This window comes from Hermetia illucens, chromosome 3 (genome assembly GCF_905115235.1).
Source record: "Hermetia illucens chromosome 3, iHerIll2.2.curated.20191125, whole genome shotgun sequence".
Classification (NCBI taxonomy): domain Eukaryota; kingdom Metazoa; phylum Arthropoda; class Insecta; order Diptera; family Stratiomyidae; genus Hermetia; species Hermetia illucens.
This window is the reverse complement of record NC_051851.1, coordinates 50,682,112-50,703,425: the sequence shown is the minus strand read 5'-3', so window position 1 is coordinate 50,703,425 and position 21,314 is coordinate 50,682,112. Positions and strand designations below refer to the sequence as shown.

The 21,314-nt window shown below is 43.1% G+C and overlaps 1 protein-coding gene across 1 annotated transcript; it reads left to right on the top strand.

The window, feature by feature from the left end:
- The first annotated feature begins 6,678 nt into the window (after positions 1–6,678).
- Positions 6,679–10,977, top strand: LOC119652470. The gene is made up of 2 exons (XM_038056640.1): positions 6,679–7,457; positions 10,651–10,977. Exons 1-2 carry the CDS (start codon positions 6,733–6,735, stop codon positions 10,652–10,654), a joined length of 729 nt encoding a protein of 242 aa, XP_037912568.1. The 5' UTR covers positions 6,679–6,732; the 3' UTR covers positions 10,655–10,977.
- Positions 10,978–21,314: the final 10,337 nt, after the last annotated feature.

Sequence of the window (21,314 nt, the reverse complement as noted above, 5' to 3'; positions counted from 1 at the left end):
CAAACCTTTGTGCGTCGAATCGTTCCAGGAGTTCCCTCCATTGGGTCGTTTCGCTGTTCGTGATATGAGACAGATCGTCGCTGTCAGTGTAATCCAGGCTGTAAACTTCAAGGACGCCAGCGGTGGCAAAGTGACCAAGACTGATGAAAAGGCCACCAAGGGTAGGAAATAGCTGCGATTCATCAACATCTTTCTACGCACAATACAACTGTTTGGATTGCCATTTGTTTGACTCGGACGTAGTTTTGCCTTTGTGCGGTTTTATTAAGTTGGAAAATTTGTGAATACGGAAGCATACAAAATCCCATCGAAGTGCTACGAAAACATCTGTGCTACGAGCCGACGACGTAAACAACGTCGCATCGCAAACCTTCGGCACTCTACGACGGGCACATGCAGGCACTTCGCATAAACTTTCTTCGTTTCAATTTTCGTCAAAGGCGCATAAATCTCCGTCCGTCTACGGGTCCGGTCGGCTCGGCTTGAAAGTAGCACACGCAAGGACAACTAATTATATCCGATAAAAAAAAATATAACTGCTTCCCTCGCAAGGCGTTTCGCAGGAAAGGAGACGGCCATCAACTTCATTCCAATAACGATAGCAACTGGCAATCAATCTGTTCAAATTTAATTGTTGTCATGAGTTTCGCAATATTCGCACGAATTGTTAATTATATTATTAAGAGTTTAAATCGTGATTATAGTTAAAATAAAAGTTATACTAGCTGCAGGAGACGGCGTTAAAGTGTTTCTCATCGCGGGTAGTAGTAGTAGTCTCTCGAAACCAGTGAAGCACAATGTGCAGCACCACATAAATATTACTGGTTCCCCGATTTTCTCGAAGGTGCGTCCTCTACCACCCCAGAAACTGGCTATTGCGCGGAAAGAATTTGAACAACTTGTTCAACAGGGTATCTGCAGGCCCTCAAACAGCTGTTGGTCTTCCCCATTGCATATGGTCCCTAAGCCAAATGGCGAATGGCGCCCCCGGATTACAGAAGGCTAAACGCACAGACTGTTCCTGACCGATATCCGATTCCACTCATCCACGACTTTGCGCATCACCTCGCGAATTGCCGCATCTTTTCGACCTTGGACTTAGCCAAGGCATACCACCAAATCCCAGTAGCTCCTGAAGACATTCCAAAGACGGCAATATGCACACCCTTTGGACTCTTGGAGTTCACCTGAATGACTTTCGGATTGTGCAATGCGGCGCAAACCTTTCAAAGGTTCATTCACTCAGTCCTGCGAAACCTCGATTTCTGTTTCGTATATTTGGATGATCTTTTGGTCGCTTCTTCCACTGAGTCTGAGCACTTAGCCCATCTCGAGTGCATTTTTCAACGTCTCCTTGAGGTCGGTTTAGTGCTAAACGTTGAGAAATGCAAATTCCTTCAACAACAGGTGAGATTCCTCGGCCACTCCATTTCCTCTGAAGGAATACAGCCCGACCTAGACAAGGTGCAAGCAATTACAAGCTTCCCGCGTCCGAAAACAGTGAGGGAGTTGAGGAGGTTCTTGGGCATGCTAAACTTCTACCGTCGTTTCCTGCCCAAGGCCGCCCATCACCAGTCCGTTTTGAAAGCGTACTTGTCTGGCCCCAAAATAAAAGATACACGAGAGATTGTGTGGTCTGAAGAGGCTGTCCGCGCGTTCCATAAATCCCGACAGCAACTGGCTGATGCTACACTCTTGGCATTTCCTCTGCAAGATGCACCCCTAGCCGTTTTTGTTGATGCCTCTGACATCGCAGTAGGTGCTGCCCTTCACCAAAAGGTGGATCAAGTATGGCAGCCGTTGAGCTTCTTCTCGAAACAGTTGAATCCCGCTCAACGGAACTACAGTACCTACGATCGCGAACTGCTCGCCGCGTACTTGAGCATCAAATACTTCCGTTTCTCCCTAGAAGGCAGGCCGTTCACAGTGTTCACGGACCATAAGCCTCTCACGTATGCTTTGAAACAAAAGCCCGATAAAGCGTCCCCTTGTCAGCTTCGACACCTGAGCTTCATAAGCCAGTTTACGTCAGACATCCAGCACGTGTCCGGCAAGGACAACATAGTTGCTGACGCTTTGTCTCGTGTCTCCGAGGTTAACATCCCCGCCTCACTCGATTTCTCGGTTATTGCCAAGGCGCAGGAGGATGACGCAGCACTTCAGAGCCTCAAATCCAACCCCAAATACAAATTTCGGGAGTTGCCCATCTTCGGCTCAAACCTCTCGCTCTGCTGCGAAGACTCGGAAAAGGGACCTCGGCCATACATTCCGGCCACATTTCGCAAGGAAGTGTTCCACGCAGTTCACGACTTGGCGCATCCCGGCATCAGGACAACAAACCGGTTAGCCACCGGAAAATACTTCTGGCCCTCCATGAACAAGGATATCAATTCCTGGGCCAGAGAGTGCATCGCATGCCAGAAGTGTAAAGTCTCCAGGCATGTAAGGAAAGAAGTGGGCTCATTCCCCCGCACTACCAAGCGTTTCCACACGATATACCTCGACATAATAGGGCCTTTGCGAGACTCGCACGGTTACAAGTATTGCCTCACAATCATCGACAGGTTCACGCGGTGGCCTGAGGCAATATCTCTGAAAGACATTACGGCGCAATCTTGTGCCGAAGCCCTCTGCCGAGAGTGGATACCTCGCTTTGGCGTCCCTGCAGTGGTCATCACTGACCAGGGAATGCAATTTGAATCCACCCTTTTCTTGGAGTTAGGGGAACTCCTGGGTTTTAAACGCCAGCGGACTACTGCATACCACCCGCAATCCAATGGAATGCTAGAACGTTGGCACCGGACGCTGAAAGCCGCCATTATGGCACGCGACGATCCGTCCTGGACTCAAGTCTTGCCTCTCGTCCTACTCGGCCTACGTACAACCCGCCGAGAGGAATTTGCTGCCAGCCCCGCGGAGCTGGTTCACGGGGAGAACCCAAGACTCCCAAGCGATCCGGTCTTCGACAAGAGATCGGGTCTCACGGAGTCGTGGTTGGTGCGTCTGCTGAGGGACAATCTCCGACCGCGTTCTCGAGAGGGGAGAACATTTCTTCCAGCTCGAGATCGGTGGACACAAAAAGACGGTCTCTTTGTCCAAACTGAAACCCGTGTGCGCCCCGAAGCAGCGTCGTGTCCGTTTTGTGGATTAACGGGGAACGGAGTTCCGGGATCCGTCGCCGAAACCCCCTAGGTTTCGTCTGGGGGCGGAGTGATGTGACGCGGCAGGATCTGCAGCATTCGAAATTTATTTCGAATGTTGCGGATTCAGACGGGTAGATGGCGCGGAACTCTCCACTCACTCATTTTAGAACTCACCAAGGGAGTGGAGAATTAGCGGTGAGAAAATGCCGTTGGTTGGAACAGTAAGGACCGCATGGAAATAAGCCGGTCTCTTCGGTCTCCAACCGCGGCGGTGAACACACCTTCAAACGTTTGATTTCTTAAAAGCTACAATAATTACAATAATTTGTGATTTTGTCGATTCAAAAACAAACGGCTTTTGTAATATGCCCATGTTCGCGGCATAAATAACACGGTCGGAATTCTATCGATTCGTTGGACATATTAAAACAACCGTTAAAAGGTTACTATTTCTACTATTATTGACAATTATAATTACAGTAGTTTAAAATTCCACAAAACCTATTCTAAAGCTGTCGTGATCAAGGCAGGCGGATGTGGAACGAAAGCTGGACTGCTCTATAATAATATGTAGCGCATATTGAATATGGTCTTAGGGGTTACAGAAAGTAATGAATTTTATACATTTCTTATTGACTTCTCATAGAAATATAATTGATAAAGTCCACTTGATATTTGAGGAAATTTGAAAGTTTACACGAATTCTGGTAATTAGACATCAACCAATATGTAATGAAATTTATAAATTTACAAAGTCACTATCTTTGATCCTAGCTTGCCTATTTACTTTGCATTCGCATAAAACCACAGTTTGCAGTAGTGCAGTAAAAGCATTACAGTACATTTTCAATGATTTACACTAATGCTTTACATTTCTTCTTTGCACGTTGATGGGGTCTATCCTTTGGCCTGCATCTAGAACTACCACTTTTTTGCGAGGACACCATTTAAGAGTCAAAAATGGTTGAGAACATGAACAAGTGTCTCAAATAAAGCTTTAGGCATTTGACTATTTTCAAAATTCCACTAATATTCCACGTGTGGTTTGAATTGACATTTCTCGTGATTGGTCATACAATTCCATCTCTATTAAACTTCGCTTGCTATCTGAAGAATATTTTTTTCGCTGTGTTCACGTCGATACTTTCTCAAAAAGTTCAGAAAAGGATTACACGTGATTATAGCATCGGCGTAGCATCTCTTCACGTTTTACGCATTTCATGTGCCTCCATAGACACCTTTGTCATCTTTAAGTAAGCTTTGCTTTTTCTGCAATTTGATTTTAAATTCGTGGGAAAAGAAAATGTTTGCAATTTATGTGCATAAATTTGTATTTCTTCTGTTATGGAAAATACTGCAATTTTCATAGAAAAGAAATATCCACTTCCGTATTTATGACGTAGTTGAGGTAATATCGTTTTATCGTTGCTTGCCTGGGGAGATACGCAAAAGTAAGCGACACCTCAGGATATGTCAAGTGCAGTATCGCGGCAGTGGATAATGGAATATTTCTTTGTTTTAAATTGAAAGTCCGCATTCTGGCAAGGATATCATATGCGGCAGTTCTCGTAAACTTCGCGTGAACCACTGATAGAGTGCACAACAACGGATGTCATTCTTTACACTACCAAGGGAGGATGCCTTGGTGAACTCTGAGAGTGCTTTTACACTTATAAAATTTTATGCATTCCGGAAGCACACATCGTTCGTCTTTTCAGAGTCGTTACTCATGAAACACATTATTTGAAGCAAATTTTACTTCCATTTCCTTAAAAGATTGTGTTAACGTATTATAAAACGTGGCTGTACATTCACTTAAATATACAATCTTAAGGTCGTCACTATAAACATATTCATTATATTAATCGCTTTATTTATTTGATTATCATTTGCGTGCTACTGCGATGTTCATTTAAGATACTTTTTGAAATCCTTTGGACTGTCGATGATTTCTGTTGCAAATGCAAAATTAAGATATATTGGAATTTTAAGTGCAATAATCATTGCCATCATCATTTGAAAAGGAGCAATTCCTAAGAAATCCTACTTATAAGAATATGAAAGGCATTGCTTTTGAAGTCATCAGCTGACATTTTTTATGTTGGCTTGAACCACCGAGCGACGAATGCTGGGCTTTCTGGAACTAACGCATCTCAGAGAGCGTTAAGTACCTCGAAGCCGTTTTCTCAGTCAAAAAGTTAGAGTATCCTGAAGTTAATTTAGCCTCTATGACAATGAACCCAACCTTGCGGTTATGGCGGCGAAGATATTGTGTTGGACCAACACTAAACCTCGTGCCGCCCACATCAAGAAGATGCAAAGACACTCCCGTTTTTGGTTAAAATGGCGGTAAAGATCTTACTTAATGGAAAACCAGCGGTCCTTGTCAATGCAGCTTTCCTTTCCTCGTTTTCGGCATCACTTAGGTTTGCCTCACTTTTCTGCTCATAAGGATAGCTCTGGCTGTACCAGCATGTTTTAGCGGCGCAAAGTACCACAGTCTGTGCAATTCATCGGCTAAAAAATCATAAGTCGCCAGGAGCCGATAGAATTACAGCCGAATTGGTTAAATATGGAGGCGACCAGTTACACCAAGTGGTTCATCAACTTGTGCTCAAGGTATGGGACAGCGAATCAATGCCTCGCGATTGAACACGAGGCATTATCTGTCTCATACATAAAAAGGGAGATATCTCACAGTGGAGCAATTATAGAGGTATCACGTTGCTGAGTACCATCTATAAGATATTCTCCACTATCTTGCTAGGCCGGATAGCCCCATACGCCCAGAACATCATTGGCCCATACCAAAGAGGCTTCACTCCAGGCAAATCAGCAACAGATCAGATTTTCTCTCTGCGGCAGGCCTTTGTCCCGTTCACAAGCGGGGTCGGTTTGTCATAATCGACCTGCATGCAGCGTATCAGGCCACCGTTGGAGCTCCCCATATATGTAAAGAAGCATGTAAACATTTTTTTCATCGAATATAGTCATGTGGGGTATCAAATGAAAGGCCTCAATTAGTATTCGGTGTTTAGTTGGTAGTCCGCCAGCGTGCTGTTCCGGGAGTCCAACACTCTGTGCAAAAACGCATTCACCTACCCTACTCCCAAAAAAAAAGATAAACAAGGAAGATTTCTGATAGAACATTATCCAATTCGATATTTTTTCTTTCCCATGAGAGTTTATGAAGGACATGATTTCGTTTTTACTTGAAAGTTTTGCTAACCAAAAAGATATGAACCTTCACCCAATGAAGAGAAGCGAGAAATCGTTGGCGATTGTCCTCGTCATGTTTCTTCCAATTAAAAGTCTTCAATTATAGTAAAAGTAGACAAAAAAGGAACATAATGATAGCAGATTTTATAATTGTTTTGCACCACCTGTTGGAAATTATAAGATCATTTAATTAATTGCCCAAAAAGACTTTCAAATGGGGACTTAAAAGTTACTCAAATTCCAGGGAGCAAAATTAAATTCGGACTATTTAAAGATATTCAACATCCTCAGAAAATCATTCACTTGAATTTACAATTCGAAGATTATCCAGTTTAATATTCGAAACAATTTAAGAACCGAAGAAAATAAAATGGCTAAGATAACTTCTCATGGACAGACAGCAATTCAATCTTTAGTGCACACCTTGAATTACACCGTTGAGAATTTTACGCATCAATGTCGGTTTCCACACGATGAGCACTTCTTCGTTCAAGGCGGATTCCAACTCAATGGAATAGAAGGATTTATTAGATTCTATCCAAGAGGGTATTCGAATGACGATGAGAATTGGCTAACCCTTTACATTGGTCTAGTATCTTCATCCGATGTTGAAATATACATGAACTTCGAGGTTAATATTATCACGTTGGTGGAGAATCATGAAGTAGGCGTACTCTTCCAACAGTTCCAACTGTTGTTCACCCCGGAGTTTATGTGGAATGCAGTGAAAGTTGTACCTACCAAAGCTATTTTGAAGAGGATGCTATTGCCTGACGGAGGGCTCAAAGTAAGATTTGTCCTCAGGACGCACATACATGGAATTGACAGGAGACTATCAAGCAAATTCGAGTCAATCTGGCATAAAATTAAGGAGGTGCTTCAGCAGGAACCAGGCAAACAAAGATTTGATGTTGCCTTCGTAACTGACAAGCGTATTTTCTTTGCTCACAAACGCATCTTGATTTATAATTTCGCCTTCAGGGCTATATTAAGCGAGTGGAGTGACTATAATGGATCCATCATACAACTGCCATGCGTCAGGACGGAAGTTTTTGAAGAAATGCTGGTCGATTGCTATGTGAAGTCCAACCGATTTTGCAGGAAATGCTTTTCCGTTCGCAAATCAAAAGACGCGATTTGTTGTGAGATTGTAAGCTGGAGGCGTTAATGCAAATTTTAGCAAGGTAGTGTTATAGTAGAAAGTGTACTTCATTTCAAATGACGAATATTACTTGTTAAACATGTGAAGGGGATGGTTTATTTTGTAAATAATTTCATAAATAAATTGTAGAATTGTTAAATAACGTTTTTAATAAAATGTGGGTGCCCGATTTATTCATTGAGATGGGCCCAGTACTCGTATCCCATATATATTTCCTACCTTATGTGTAAGATGTTTACAGAGAAGTATCATATTTCTGAGACGCAAGTAGAAGATGGCTTTACAGTTTCTTACCATTAAACATTAAATACGCTCAGCTCTGCCTGAAGTATGGGCAGGTTTACGCTCAATATAGTTCGCAGTCTGCTCGCAATACCTAGCAGGCGCTGGCTTCGCGGTATTACCATCTGCGCCAAGTCAAGGAGTAGGAGGAGTCTACGGGGGCCTCAAAGATATCTCTTATTACAGCGTTGGGGAGCCGTATTCTCTGAAAATGCAACGGGCTGGCTCCGAATATTTGAGTTCTCTGGGTTTCGCTTCTTGCCGTTCCCACAGCGATCACAGTCTTAGGAGTTGGCGGCATTAAAACGGTGCGTCACAGCGCTTATTGACTCTACCGAGTCCCGTTTCATACCTACTTAACTACCATTGGTGGGAGTCGTTTCTTCCTTTTCCCGTTTATAAGCGCGGTTTGCTCTATGGTGATCAGTAGTATCAGTCTTCTCATTAACGCAACAGAACTGTTCGATATGTTATGTATGTTCGTATGACCTTTTGGGAAGTCGATATTGGTCTCTGTCATCATCCCGGTCACTCGGGAGTTTATTGTACAGATGTTTTAATGGACCACTCGGGTGGTAGCGATTCCTTTTTAAGGTTTTGTGTAGACACTGTCTGCCTGCCCGTCTGTCTGTCTGTCTGTCCGTCACAATCATTTTTCTCTGAGACGGTTAAAGCGATTCGCACCAAATTTGGTAGAAAGGTGGGAACTGTGAACGCTCACGCATATAGTGAGTTACATCCTTTTACAACGAATTTAAGGGGGGGTCCCCATGCAAAATAATAATAATAATCATTGACGCAACAATCCATATTGGATCAGGCCTTGAAGTGTGTTAGAGCGCTTCATTCAAGACCGTAACGGTACACTACAGTACACTGTAGGAGGCAATGTGGTCAGCATTGCACTCGCCCGAGATTATTACCCTGATTTGACTCAGGTACTCATTCACAGCTGAGTCGACTGGTATCTGACGTCAAATCACGATACAAATCCTGCTGCCACCAGTGAGATTTGAACCGGGACCTTCCGTACGACAGCCTTGCGCTCTAACCACTCAGCTATCCGGACACATACATACATGCAAAAGGGGGGTGTAAATTTTTTTTTCATCAAATATAGTCATGTGGGGTATCAAAGTAAAGGTCTCGGTTAGTAGTAGTTAGTTCCGAAGCCGGTCTGAATTTTGACATTTGTTGAAAAGGTGCGGAGTGCGGGGGGCTGAAAGTGATCATTTTTTTAACGAAACCATTCTCAGAAACTACTAAACCGAAAAATCTGAAAAAAAAACAGGGAGCTGCCGCTATATGGTGCCTAGGCTCCGAAATACCCTACATACCAATACCTGTTCAAATTAAGTTAATAATAGTACATTACTATAATTTTTAGTAATTGAAAGGAAAACCCCCCTTAGGTTCATCCTAGAATCACAAAATTGTGCAGAAATGTGGGCTACAGCATAGGGCGTGATCTTGCCAAATTTGGTGAAAATCGCAGTGTTACTAACAAAGTTATACTAAGTCAAAACTGTCTCTCCTCTGCAAATTCAAGACTGTGAATGTCAATATCATTTGAAAGTGGATATTTTCACATAATATATGCATATTTTACGGGCTACATGCTAATGAGACAAATGCACACTCAAATCTCTTTATAAAAGAAATACATAAAACCTTTCGTACCTGAAGCGTCTAGCTTCCGGTTTCCCGACTTGTTTTGCTTCCCGCTGGGCATTCTTATAAATTTGCCAATTGTCGGGCTTTATGTCGTCGAGAAACATACCTTTATTTCAATATCGTAATTCCAAAGCCTAATATCTCGGATGAAGAGCGGTTTACCTGGTTTGGTGAGGTCCTTTTGTGGATCGTGTCTTTAACTTGGTTCCACGATTCTTCCACATTCGAAATGGTTTGACAATATTTTATCGGTGGCTTGATTCGCATAACGGCCTTGCAGTCTGTGACGGCGGGTAAAATGTCGGCGTGTTATGATAATATAGTGATTTGCGTTTTACTGTTCCCGCTATAAAATGTAGAAAGATGAGACCATCGTTTGATCAACCATGTATTCATAATAACAAGGACGTGGGTGTTCGCAAAATGGACTATCCGCCACTCTCATTGCGCGCTCCAAACCCCTTTCCCCCATGGCACCTGTTGTCGTATACCTTTTCACCCACATGACCATTAAGGTCACCTGCAATGATGATATAGTTATTAGCAGGCACATTACAGCATTACAAGTTTTTGCATCGAGAACTTGCCAGAAGCTATCCTTCGCTGCATCAGGTCGACCTGCCTGTGGTGCATACGGGGTGAAGAAATGAATCATGCGATCAGCTGATATAATGGTGAACTTCATCAGCAGATCATAAAATCGTTCTAATTCTTTAATGGCATCACGGAAACCCTCTAAGATGGCAATTCCAACACCGTATTGGATGTGTGAGCCACCAAAATAGAGAAGTTTATAGCCAATTTTACAGCGTTCAGTTCTATGTTGCTGCTTTTGGCACCAGACCATCGGATTTCTTGTAGAGCGTAGATATGAATGCGCCTTTTCTGAAATGTTCTTGCGAGTTCCTTGATCTTTCTAGTGAGGGTGCCAATATTTTCGGTGCAGACATATATTTGATTTGCTTGGACTGACTTACTTACGTACTGACGCTGTCTATGCATCAATAACCCTTACCCTTTTCCGACATGACCGGGGCCCGTCTTGCCGCGTCGACTGAGCCCTAACATTTTTCCGTAGCTTATGACCCAACACGATCATTTTGTTTTTAACGACGTTGGCTGCAATTGCTTGGTTGGCCTGTCGCGGGACTTATCACCGGGAGAGGTCAGGTAGGACTTAGCATAGGTGAATAACTCCAACTCTATTTATCTCTTTATTTTTTTTTACTGTGGATTCCCTCAAACTATCCTCCTTTACCTGGGCTTGGAATCAGCATGCTATGTAAAAAATATGGCGGAGTTTCGGTGGAAATCCTACTATTATTAGCAAATTTATATTAAGTCAAAGTTACAGCTTTCGGTAACAATTAATAGCTTCTATGACATGAAAGGCCGAAATCACTTTGGAGTGAATGCACGGAACCATCGCGCTTCCAAAAATTGGTCTTTTCCGAATTATATCATTTTAACTCTCTTTTGGTTGTTTTTAAACGTCCTTACCAGAATGCTCATTTCATCCGTTGCTAACTTTTGTAATAGGGTAATTTTAAAGCAGGTTGGAGCTATCATGTTTACCCTTTTATTTCGTTGCTAACTGAAGAATATTTGTCTGAATAGGGGAATCTATTCATTTCAAAGTTTTCTTAATTCAACAGTCCCAAATAATTGAATATTCAATTGCAACCAAAAAGGTCTAGAACAATAAACAAGTCCTTTCTTAATTTGCGTACTCAAATGTACACGAATAAATAATAGAAGATCAATTTCTCGAAGCTAACAGGGAAACTGACGCAGAATATTAAACTATCCGTGATAAAATTTCTCTTGTTCCCCAAACGAGCTACCAGATATAGCACATGCAACTAATTAATAAACCATATCAGTATATCTGTCAATTACTCTAATTTAAGATATCTCTAAGGGACAGTTAATTTCTTCAACTATGGACCCAAACTCTCAATCGAGTCGAGTGTCCAGTTTAAAATACGACATAAGAGCAATTCTCTGGTTATGCTATGTTTGTCAATATTCAGTTCGGTGTTGAATCGAATGAATCCACAGGCAAAAGATGTCCATATCTGAAAGATACTTTCATTAGAGATAGATGGCATTGTAAGGGGTAGAGAACGACCATTAAAGAGGTACACTCTATTCTTGAGATGACATTAGTAGGGGAGAGCGTCGACAAGTAATAATTTAAGTGTACACACGTTAGTCGCTAAGTTTGTAGCGAAAAAATTTACAGCAGATTCCATTGTTAGTACTCAAAAGCGAAAATGATCTAAAGATCTATGAATACCAACAGCATTTCAATTTACTTCAAACCCCCACAAAATGCTCAATAAAAGCAACATTCAAAATTCTGCACATTTCGAGTTTTGAATTGCAAGTATTATGCGAGTATATCTGTAGACACATTGAACATTTCTAAATGCAACGCTCTCCCTTTTTACAAACCAAATGAACCTGCTCGAAAAGGAAGTTTTGCCAAAATGACCACCAGCAGAATCGTTTACTTATGTTAACTGAGTTTAAATTGCGTGTTACAGGAATACCAATTAATTTTGATTATTTGTTGTTGCTGAGATCCACTATTGTGCGTAGAGATGATAATCTGACCAGATCCGAATAGTTGCAAGTTTTCCCAACTCGGGGTCGTTCAAATTCTGGGTAGTATTCATTTAATGTCCTCTTGTGCGTTAATGAAGATGTCCTACCAATTGACCATTCCAAGGGGACTATATCTCTTCGAAGGATCAAGAGGTCAATGCAGTTTATTTCTCTTCCCAAATTTCTTGACGATTTATCATAGATAGAAACGAGAATGATATAAAAGTTACTATTTCAATTGTCCACGGTTTCGGGTAGCGTAATTTATTTGAATTCAGGGACCTGTTTATATTACAGCTGTATAGTAACCAGAAAGCAATTTTTAAAAAGGAGAATCAGTATAGCATTTGGTGTTATATATGTAGAGCGCAGCTATTCACTTGTCTCACAGGCTACATGATCCCGTTAAGGAAAAACTGGAAAAACGTACTGAAATATTCCCAAATAAAATTATACGCTTCAATGAAAGTGTAAGTCCAGAATTCGAATCCCTCAAGAAAACTCCTCCCGCTAATTAAATCTCTAAGTGGAATTACTTCCAAGGATAATTACTTGAGAAGACTAAACGTAATAGCCAATTTCTGTTTGTTTAGTTTAATTCCTGCACTAGATATTATGTTCAGTGAAACGATTCTTGCCGGTACTGCGGGCAAACCAAAACTCGCTTCTTTGAGCGGTAGGAGTTGGAAGTTACCCATACATTGGGTAATTCAATAGTATGTCCCTCCATTTAGAATTGCTAGATGTTGGCTTTTTCAAAAATTATAATTTCGTTTATGGTGAGGAATTTCAAATTTTACCATTTTTGATTTCGTAGAAAACGAAAATTGGTAACAGCCAATGGTGCTTTTTCCAACGAAAATGTCAACATCCCCCTACATGTATGAACCCGTTAATTGGCCGGATAACAAATTCAAACAACCAGAGATACTCCGCAAAATGAACAAAAACGTTGCAAGGAAAGCCGCAAAGAATTTCGACTCCGACGATATTTATATCTTAAGCGAAAAGTTTTATTAATTAAAATCACTCCCTCGCTGTCCGCCTGCTTCTTTATTCGATTAAGTGAAATCCTCCATTCCTTTGCTACAGAACAGATGACTCGTCTGCTACCCGACCCTTTCTCCACAAAACTGCTATCCTTTATAAAATTGGTGCCAAAACATTGCGCGTAAAGCCTTTAAGACGGTAATTGGAGTCTTTTAGTGGCTTCATTCGACTTTCGCCATCCGCAGACTAACATTCACCCGAAAAATACGTATTGGGATCTTTATCTCCAAATTCTACCGAAACTCGCGAATAAGGATTTAAAAAATTTATGAAGCGAAAAATAGGTGAACTTTTAAAGCTATCAACATTTTTACTCATCCTTAATAGGCGAATTTCACCCTCTCTACAGGTTTCTTCGTGCTTCTTGAGAATGTCCTTTTCGTATCTTTGGGGGGAAAGCGGAAACTGGGAAAGATTCTCATGTTCTATCCGTTTGGTTTTCACATTGATTCAAACCGGTCCAAGTAGTGAATACAAACGCAGCAAAGGAATCCGTCTTAATTTACTGAAAGGATTAATTTCAGATACTTTCTGGGTTTGACTTTCAGCTAAAAGTCACAAGATTTTTGTGTGGTATTTTTGGTTAGAGTAACTCAAGGACTTTTCTTCATGTAGGAGGTGGGTTCCTTGTGATTTGGTACTGAAGGGATTCTACTTATTTCGATTATGTAACTTTTTGATTTTAGCTTAAGACAAACACGGTATGACAGGAATGAGGGGAGCGCTTTGAAGGAGATTTGAAGTTTCATGATTAAGCTAATTGAGAAATTTCATATGAGAGAGTATTGGTGATATTTATTCAATTCAGTTTCCTACTGCTCATAGTCAATCTTTACGGAACGAAAGATCATAGTTAGTATTTTTCTAATAAACCAAATTTTCAGCTTAGAGCTCCAAATCTATGGATCTCATTGCCAGAATTTAACCATAAAAACCTTCATTCTGGCCATTAAAATACATCTCGTCTCAAATTTTAAGCAGAATTAAAGAAATTAAAGAATAAAATTAATAATAAAAAAATTTGCAAAAATAATAATTGGTTGGTTGGCACATAGCTTGTCATTTGTTGGCCGGTGGAATTTTCACCATTCCTCACTGTGGGGATTACCTACCTTATCCCTAAGAAAGATAAGGAACAGAACACAAGACCGATTACTTGCTTACTCACCCTCTACAAATTCATAACGTCAATTGTTAGTAAAAGGGTCAAAGCGCATTTCGAGACCAACATTATTCTGTCCGAGGAGCAGAAACGCTACCGAGTCGGGTCAAGGGGATTCAAAGAGCAACTCATTGTCGAATCGGTAGTTGCAAGACAAGCAACTAGAGGCCAAAGAAACCTCTTTCGTTGCTATATCGATTATGACAAGGCTAACTGAGGGTGCTAATACCTCAGAGCCCATCCATATACGGACGGGCATCTTCTAGGAGCATTCGTTGAATCCTGATTACGGGAACATGTCTAGTTTACCGTTATGAATCGCAAGCAGTACTTGATATTTCTGCTTACAGCATGTATTGGGACCGGCAAGTTCTGACTGATCGCCATATTCCACATAATAAGCCTAGCGTACTACTAGTGGACAAGACTGTTCGCTCCACGTATATTATTGATGTTGCTATCCCCCATAATAGCAACATTGAATCGAAATACGTGGAGAAGAAGGAGAACTATGAGCCACTTTCTTGGGAAATCAAAAAAATTTGGCGTCTCGAGCGGGTGGTTGTGGTTCCCATAATATTGTCAGCTACAGGTATAACTACTTTACAGGTATTGTACCTAAATCCCTCACGGCTCCCTTGATATCCTGGAACTCTTACGCAGTCTGACTCAAACCACGCAGAAATATACCATTCTGCATACGTGCTCGATGTTGCGGGGAGTTCTCGATGGATTCTCCCGTTGACTTACCACTTGCGGGATAAATTCACATGAAATACACAATTTTGACCTTCTATAACTTCTATAGTTGAATATCCTTCTTTTCCAAAATGATGCCTTATATTATCCCTTACAGGAAGTTTTCGAGTAAATTTCTAAAATATGATAATATCCTGTTATAAACTTTATTTGAGTAGGTATCGTTTGTAAATGTCCATAATTGTGAATTTTTTCAGACTCTTCAGTCGGATAGGTTCAGAGGACCAGACCTGTTCCACTTTTCGGCGCATACATTTTTAGCCTTCACTTCCCTTTGTTTCTCTTAATATCAGAAGTAAGATCAGTTTCGTTCTAATCAAGTCCTTTCATTTGATATTCCACACGACTATATCTGTGATAAATATGATGCACCCCCTTTCCCATGTATGGGGAGCCACCCTTAAAATCCACAGAAAATGAGGAGTGATTTACATACCACATGTTCTTACTAAATTTTGTGGCATAGCTTCAACCGTTTTCGAATAAATCGGGTGTGGCAGACGACGCCGATGGGAAACACAACATGGAAGAAAAAGTGACGTAGGTAGTTGAAACGATAGAGAAAGCATGTGCCGCTTCTGTGCCACATCGAGAAACGAATAGCCAACTTCTAATGGCATTCCGAAATTGATCAACGTTGTAAAGTCTGCTTTAAAGCCAGGAGACATAGTCGTCGTAGCGAGAACTGACCTGAGTCTGAAAACTTGCACAACCGATATAGATCTAGAGAGGGAGATCACTGATCAGTATTGTAACGAAAATTGTGAAAGCAGCAAATAATTAGGCAGTCCCACTTACCTGGTGCGCATTGTCAAACATTGTTTCCGCGTGAGGATCTTATGTTAAGATTCGGTAGGTGAACCTAAGACATATCGGACAATCTGTGGGGTTCTACAACGATCGGTCTTCATCCCTCTTCTGTAGATAATAATGGAATTTTGAGGTTACAGTTCCCCAAAGAGGTGACCATTATCGGCTATGTAGATGATATCGGAGTGACTATCATGACGCAGGGCTTAATGTCAGAAACGAGGTAATTTAGGGAGACAATGAAAAACGAGGCAATTTGGGAAATCAGGTTCTGACCAGAAGGCGCTGGTCTGGCGCTCGCAGAGCATAAAACGGAAGTAGTTCTTATCACCAAACGAAGGAAACAAACGTCAAAGAAGGTTAGGATTGCGAGCAAACCATACCCTCTCAGCCAGCGCTCAAATATCTGGAAATCATAAGTGCCCAAAATTTATACTACAAGACACATCCTGAAAGTTTAGCAAAAAAAGCATCCGGAGATAGAACATTATTGGTGGAAATGTTCCTAAATATAGGGAGCCCAAAACAAAGGCGTCGGCTCCTTATCTCCAGACTTGTTAGCCCGATTTTGCTTCATACGGCTTCTGTCTGGGTCTCAGCACTGGAACATGAAGAAAACAGGAAATTGCATGCCAATCCCGGTTAAGCACTCCTCGAAAACCATGCGCCTACAGTACAACATCTAACGAAGCAGTATGAGTGATAGCAGGCATGGTCCCCATGGACTTCTTGCCAAACGAGGATCGATGCTTCAAAGGCCCAAAACACGCAATCGCCGAATCCTACACTTATTATTATTATTCTGTTAAGGGAAAGTCGCACCGCGTCCTTGAAGAACTATTGTGCCCCTTTTACTGGTTATAGTGTACCTGTTGATCATAGTATCTCAAGCAGGCATGTAACCGTTAGGAACTTTAGTATGTTCCCTACTTCCAGAAGTTTCAGCTTTGCATCTGGTATTAAGTGTTCTCCCAGATGTATCGACCTACTTTGCAAAAGTGCCGGACACCGTCCCAGGACGTGCATAGAGGTTTCGTCCTCCTCCTCACAGAACCTGCAGGCAGTGGTCGTAGATATCCCTAGCTTCCCTAGGGGATAGTTCAACCGACAATGACCAGTGAGAATTCCCACTATGATTCGGAGGTTATTTTTGGTGAGGTTTAAGCAATCCTTTGTACGCATGGGTTCGTATCCCCCAATAAGCACCCTGGACTGCTCCATCCCTGGTAGGCCCGCCCAATATAGTTCCCTCAACCGTTTCTCTTCGTTTCTTAGATTCATAGCCATGAAACCGTTTCCGATTCCACAGAAGGGTTCTGGCCCGTGTAAAGGCATCCCTGCTCCCTTCTTGGCTAGTTCATCCGCTGCCTCATTGACTTCCAACCCAGCATGGCCTGGAACCCAAAGTATCCAGACCTTGTTGGACGAGCCGAGTGTATTCAGTCTCTCAAGGCATTCCCATACCAGTTTAGAGTTCACCTGGTTGGACCTAAGTGCCTTGATCGCTGCTTAGCTATCGGTGAGATTAGCAATGTTCTGCCCCCTGTAGTTCCTTTGCAGATTAAAGGAGGCACATTTGTCTATGGCATATATTTCCGCCTAGAATATGCTAGTGTACCTGCTCATTGGTTCAAAGTACATTTTCCTTGGACCAATGACACCGGCACCCGCTCCCTCTGCTGTTAGGGATCCGTCAGTGTACCAAGTAATCAGTTGCTGGTTTAAGCCGTATGTCGCAGCCACGCTCTCCCAGTTTGCCTTGTTACTCCAACGTGTTTCAAACTTCTTATCGAAGTGAAACCTCGTTGTCATGTTGTCCCTCGGTATCAGTAATTCGAGATACCGCCTAGAAAGAATATCAATCTTCCTTCGATTTAGGCAGCTCTCCGCCTCACTCATACTACCGGCCATCCTGAATATTGATCTCCTTGCCTGCATCTGTATGTGCAGATGGAGAGGGGTTAATCCCAGAAGGACCTCTAGGGATGCCGTTGGGCATGTCCTCATTGCCCCACTGATACACACGCAAGCCAGCCTTTGGAGCTTATGTAAATCCCTGGCTTGTGTGCTGAGTTGGGTTCTTTCTGCCCAGATTACCGCTCCATATGTAATCATTGGCCTTACTATTGCAGTATATATCCAAAGTAGTATCTTCGGGCTGCAACCCCATCTTTTTCCTGCTATGGATCTGTAAGTCATCAGAGCCCCCGTGGCTTTTCGACAAGTGTGTCCGACATGTGTCTTCCAGAGCAATTTTTGGTCTAGCGTGATTCCCAAATATTTGACCTCTGTTTCTCGTTTCACCTCCATATCATGTAATGTTATGGCTTTCAGGTGATCCAGCTTACGCCTCCTAGTGAATGGTACTATGGTGGTTTTGGTTGGGTTGATCCACAGTCCCACCTTCCTGCACCAGGTACTAGTAACCCTTAATCCAGTTTGGATTCTATCACATAGGGTATCTTCATATTTGCCCCTACAGATTAGAACAATGTCGTCTGCGTAGCCCTGGACTTGTATTCCAGTATTAGTTAACACGTCCAGGAGTTCATCCACTACCATACTTCACATCAGCGGCGATAGTACTCCACCCTATGGACAGCCTTGAGTGGTGTTCATGATAATAGAATTTGTACCTCTATTTGTCTGCTTTCAAGCATTTTGCCCATCCAGAGTGCCAGGGTGTTTCCCACTCCTTTGCGGCTCAGGGCATCCTGTATCTCTGTCTGCGATGTGTTGTCGAATGCTCCTTCGATATCCAAAAACGCGCACAGTGCAATTTCTTTTGTTTCTATGGCGTCCCGTAGTACCTCTGTCAGCTGATACAGAGCAGTTTCAGTTGACCGTCCTGCCCGGTAAGCGTGTTGACAGTGATGTAGGGGATTACGCTTTAGAATGTTAGTTCTAATATAGTTGTCTATGACCTTCTCCACCGTTTTGAGTACGAACGATGTTAGGCAGATTGGTCTGAAAGATTTAGGGTGAAAAGGATCGTTTTTACCCGCTTTCGGAATAAAGACCACTTTTGCCCGTCTCCATGCCCTTGGTATGTAACCCAGTGCTATACTCCCCATTACCACCCTCAGAAGAGACTCTAAGATAATTCCTAGGCCTCTCTGGATAAGCGCTGGGAAAATGCCATCTACTCCGGGAGATTTCATTGGTTTAAAAGTTCCCACTGCGCATCTTAGCCTAGCTTCTGAGCATACCTCTTTTGCTAGTTTCCAGCTGTCTTTCCTTCCCCTTTTATTCGTTGTTGGGGTGTCAGGCAGATTGTTGTCGCCTGCCGCCGAGGGGTAGGACCCCGGGAAATGAGTTCTGAGAAGCAGGTGTCTTCCTCATTCTCGGTGAATGTCCCATCTTCCTTTTTCAAGCAGACAGAGGATATTCCCCCGTCTTTGGCTACAGCCTTGTACAGCCTGGTTGCTTCTGTGATCTGTTCAATCCTTTCACAGAATTCCCTAAAGCTGTCCCGTTTCGCTTCCCTGATCGCGTTGCTATATGCAGTCAGTGCATTTTTATACCTCCACCAGTCCCTGGTTTGTTTTGCCCGGCTAAAGAGTTTTCGTACCTCCGTTCTCATTATGGCTCGGTTTTTGTTCCACCATGGTACATCCCTTGACGACTTGACTGTCTTGGCCGGACAGCTGGCCTCATATGCGTCAATGATGATTGTGTTGAGGTTTTCCACCACCGTTCCTAATTCCAGTTCGCTCTTGATGTCACCGCCCCTTTGAAGGTGGGCAATGTTGTTACTCAGGTGCGTTGTGTAGGATTCCCAATCCGTTCTCTTGGGATTCCTTATTATTCTTTTTATTTCGGAGTTACCTCAATGTCGAATCTGATTATCCTGTGATCAGACATTGAGGGTTCATCCGACACCCTCCAATTCCTGACCATCCCGTTCATTAGGGTATTTCCTAGAGTTATATCTAGTACCTCTTGTCTGGTGCTGGTCACAAATGTTGGAGTGTTCCTTACGTTGTATATTTCTAACTTATTACTAAGAATAAATTCGAGAAGATACTCACCTCTACGATTAGTGCCACTGCTTCCCCACACTTCGTGGTGGGCGTTGGCATCGCAGCCGAGAAGAAGTGGTAACCCCCTCTCCTTGCAATACTCCGTCAGCTTTTCGACTTGTTCCGGTGGAGCCCGGCTCTCGTCTCCTGGGAAGTATCCCGATGTTACAACTGCCTCTCGAGTGCTCCTCCCCGCTTCCAATGAGACTTGCATAGCCACAAGATCCCCGGTTAAGAACTCTGAAAGACATATGTATTTTAAATTACGTTTGGGAATTATGCAAGCTCTTGGTTTTTCACAAGAGGAGTCCCAAATTACCTGCATGCCTCCTCCTTGCAGACCGCGAATCTGCCCCCGGTACACCCAGGGCTCCTGAGCCAGCACTATTCCAATGTTCTCCTTGGAATTTGCCCTTGCAATCACTGCAGATCGAGCTCTTGCATGGTGGAGGTTTATCTGGGCTATCCTAGTGCTGGCCATTGGCTCCGTTATTGTTTGGAGCTCTTCTCCACTGTCGGAGTGTCACCCTCCTCCTCCTCCGACATGGCGCTTTCTTGCGCGTCGCTGTCCACCCCGAGCCCTAGGAGTCCTAGCTCTAGGTCGTCCAGCTTCTGCTTTTCACTGGGCAGCAGGTCTATTTCCCTGGTTGATCCAGTTCTTTCCGCCTCTATGGCTTCCGCGACTTCTTCAGGGACCTCGGTAAGTTTTGCGCCCGATGCCTTCTCCGACGTCTCTTTCCTTGGCTTTTCCTTGTGCACATGCACGGGTATGTTGCCAAATCGGTAGTTGATATGACAACTCCGACGTTTAATTGCCTCTAGGGATCGGTCATCTACCCCGATCGTGAGGAGTTTACCCTTTCCCTCCACCTTGCTTCTGAAGACTCTCCATAGTCATTCTGAGCAATTAGGAGTCTCATAAGGTCTTCTGTTTCTGTTGCCGCGGCTTTTGGCAGAAAAACTGTCATCATGTGGGCTCCTGGTATATCATCCCCAGCGCATGTTGACAGTTCTACCCCTTCCCAGCCTGGCAAACTAGAAATTATGGTTCTAACCCATTCTGCGGTGCCTTCCGTCGCGTAGTCCACCAGTATAAGGCCTGGTCCCGGTGAACACCAATTTCGACGTCCAACCCTTGATCATCTGCTTGACGACAAGTTCCTCAATGATTTCCTGTTCCTCCCGAGTGAGTGTTTGCTCGGGAAACCTTTTTGGCAGTATGGCCAGTCGAATGCCCTTGACTGCACTAGCATAGCTAATGCCGGGCTTCCTGGGTCCTGCCTTCACTCCTGACCTGCCCGGGTTTTCTCCTCCCGGGTGTTCAGGTCTGGATTTTTTGGGAGCATTCCCTTCATGCGGGCTGATCTCTGCTGCTCCCCGCTTTCTCGGCTCCGGTAGAGATGGCTTAGGTCTGTCCTGAG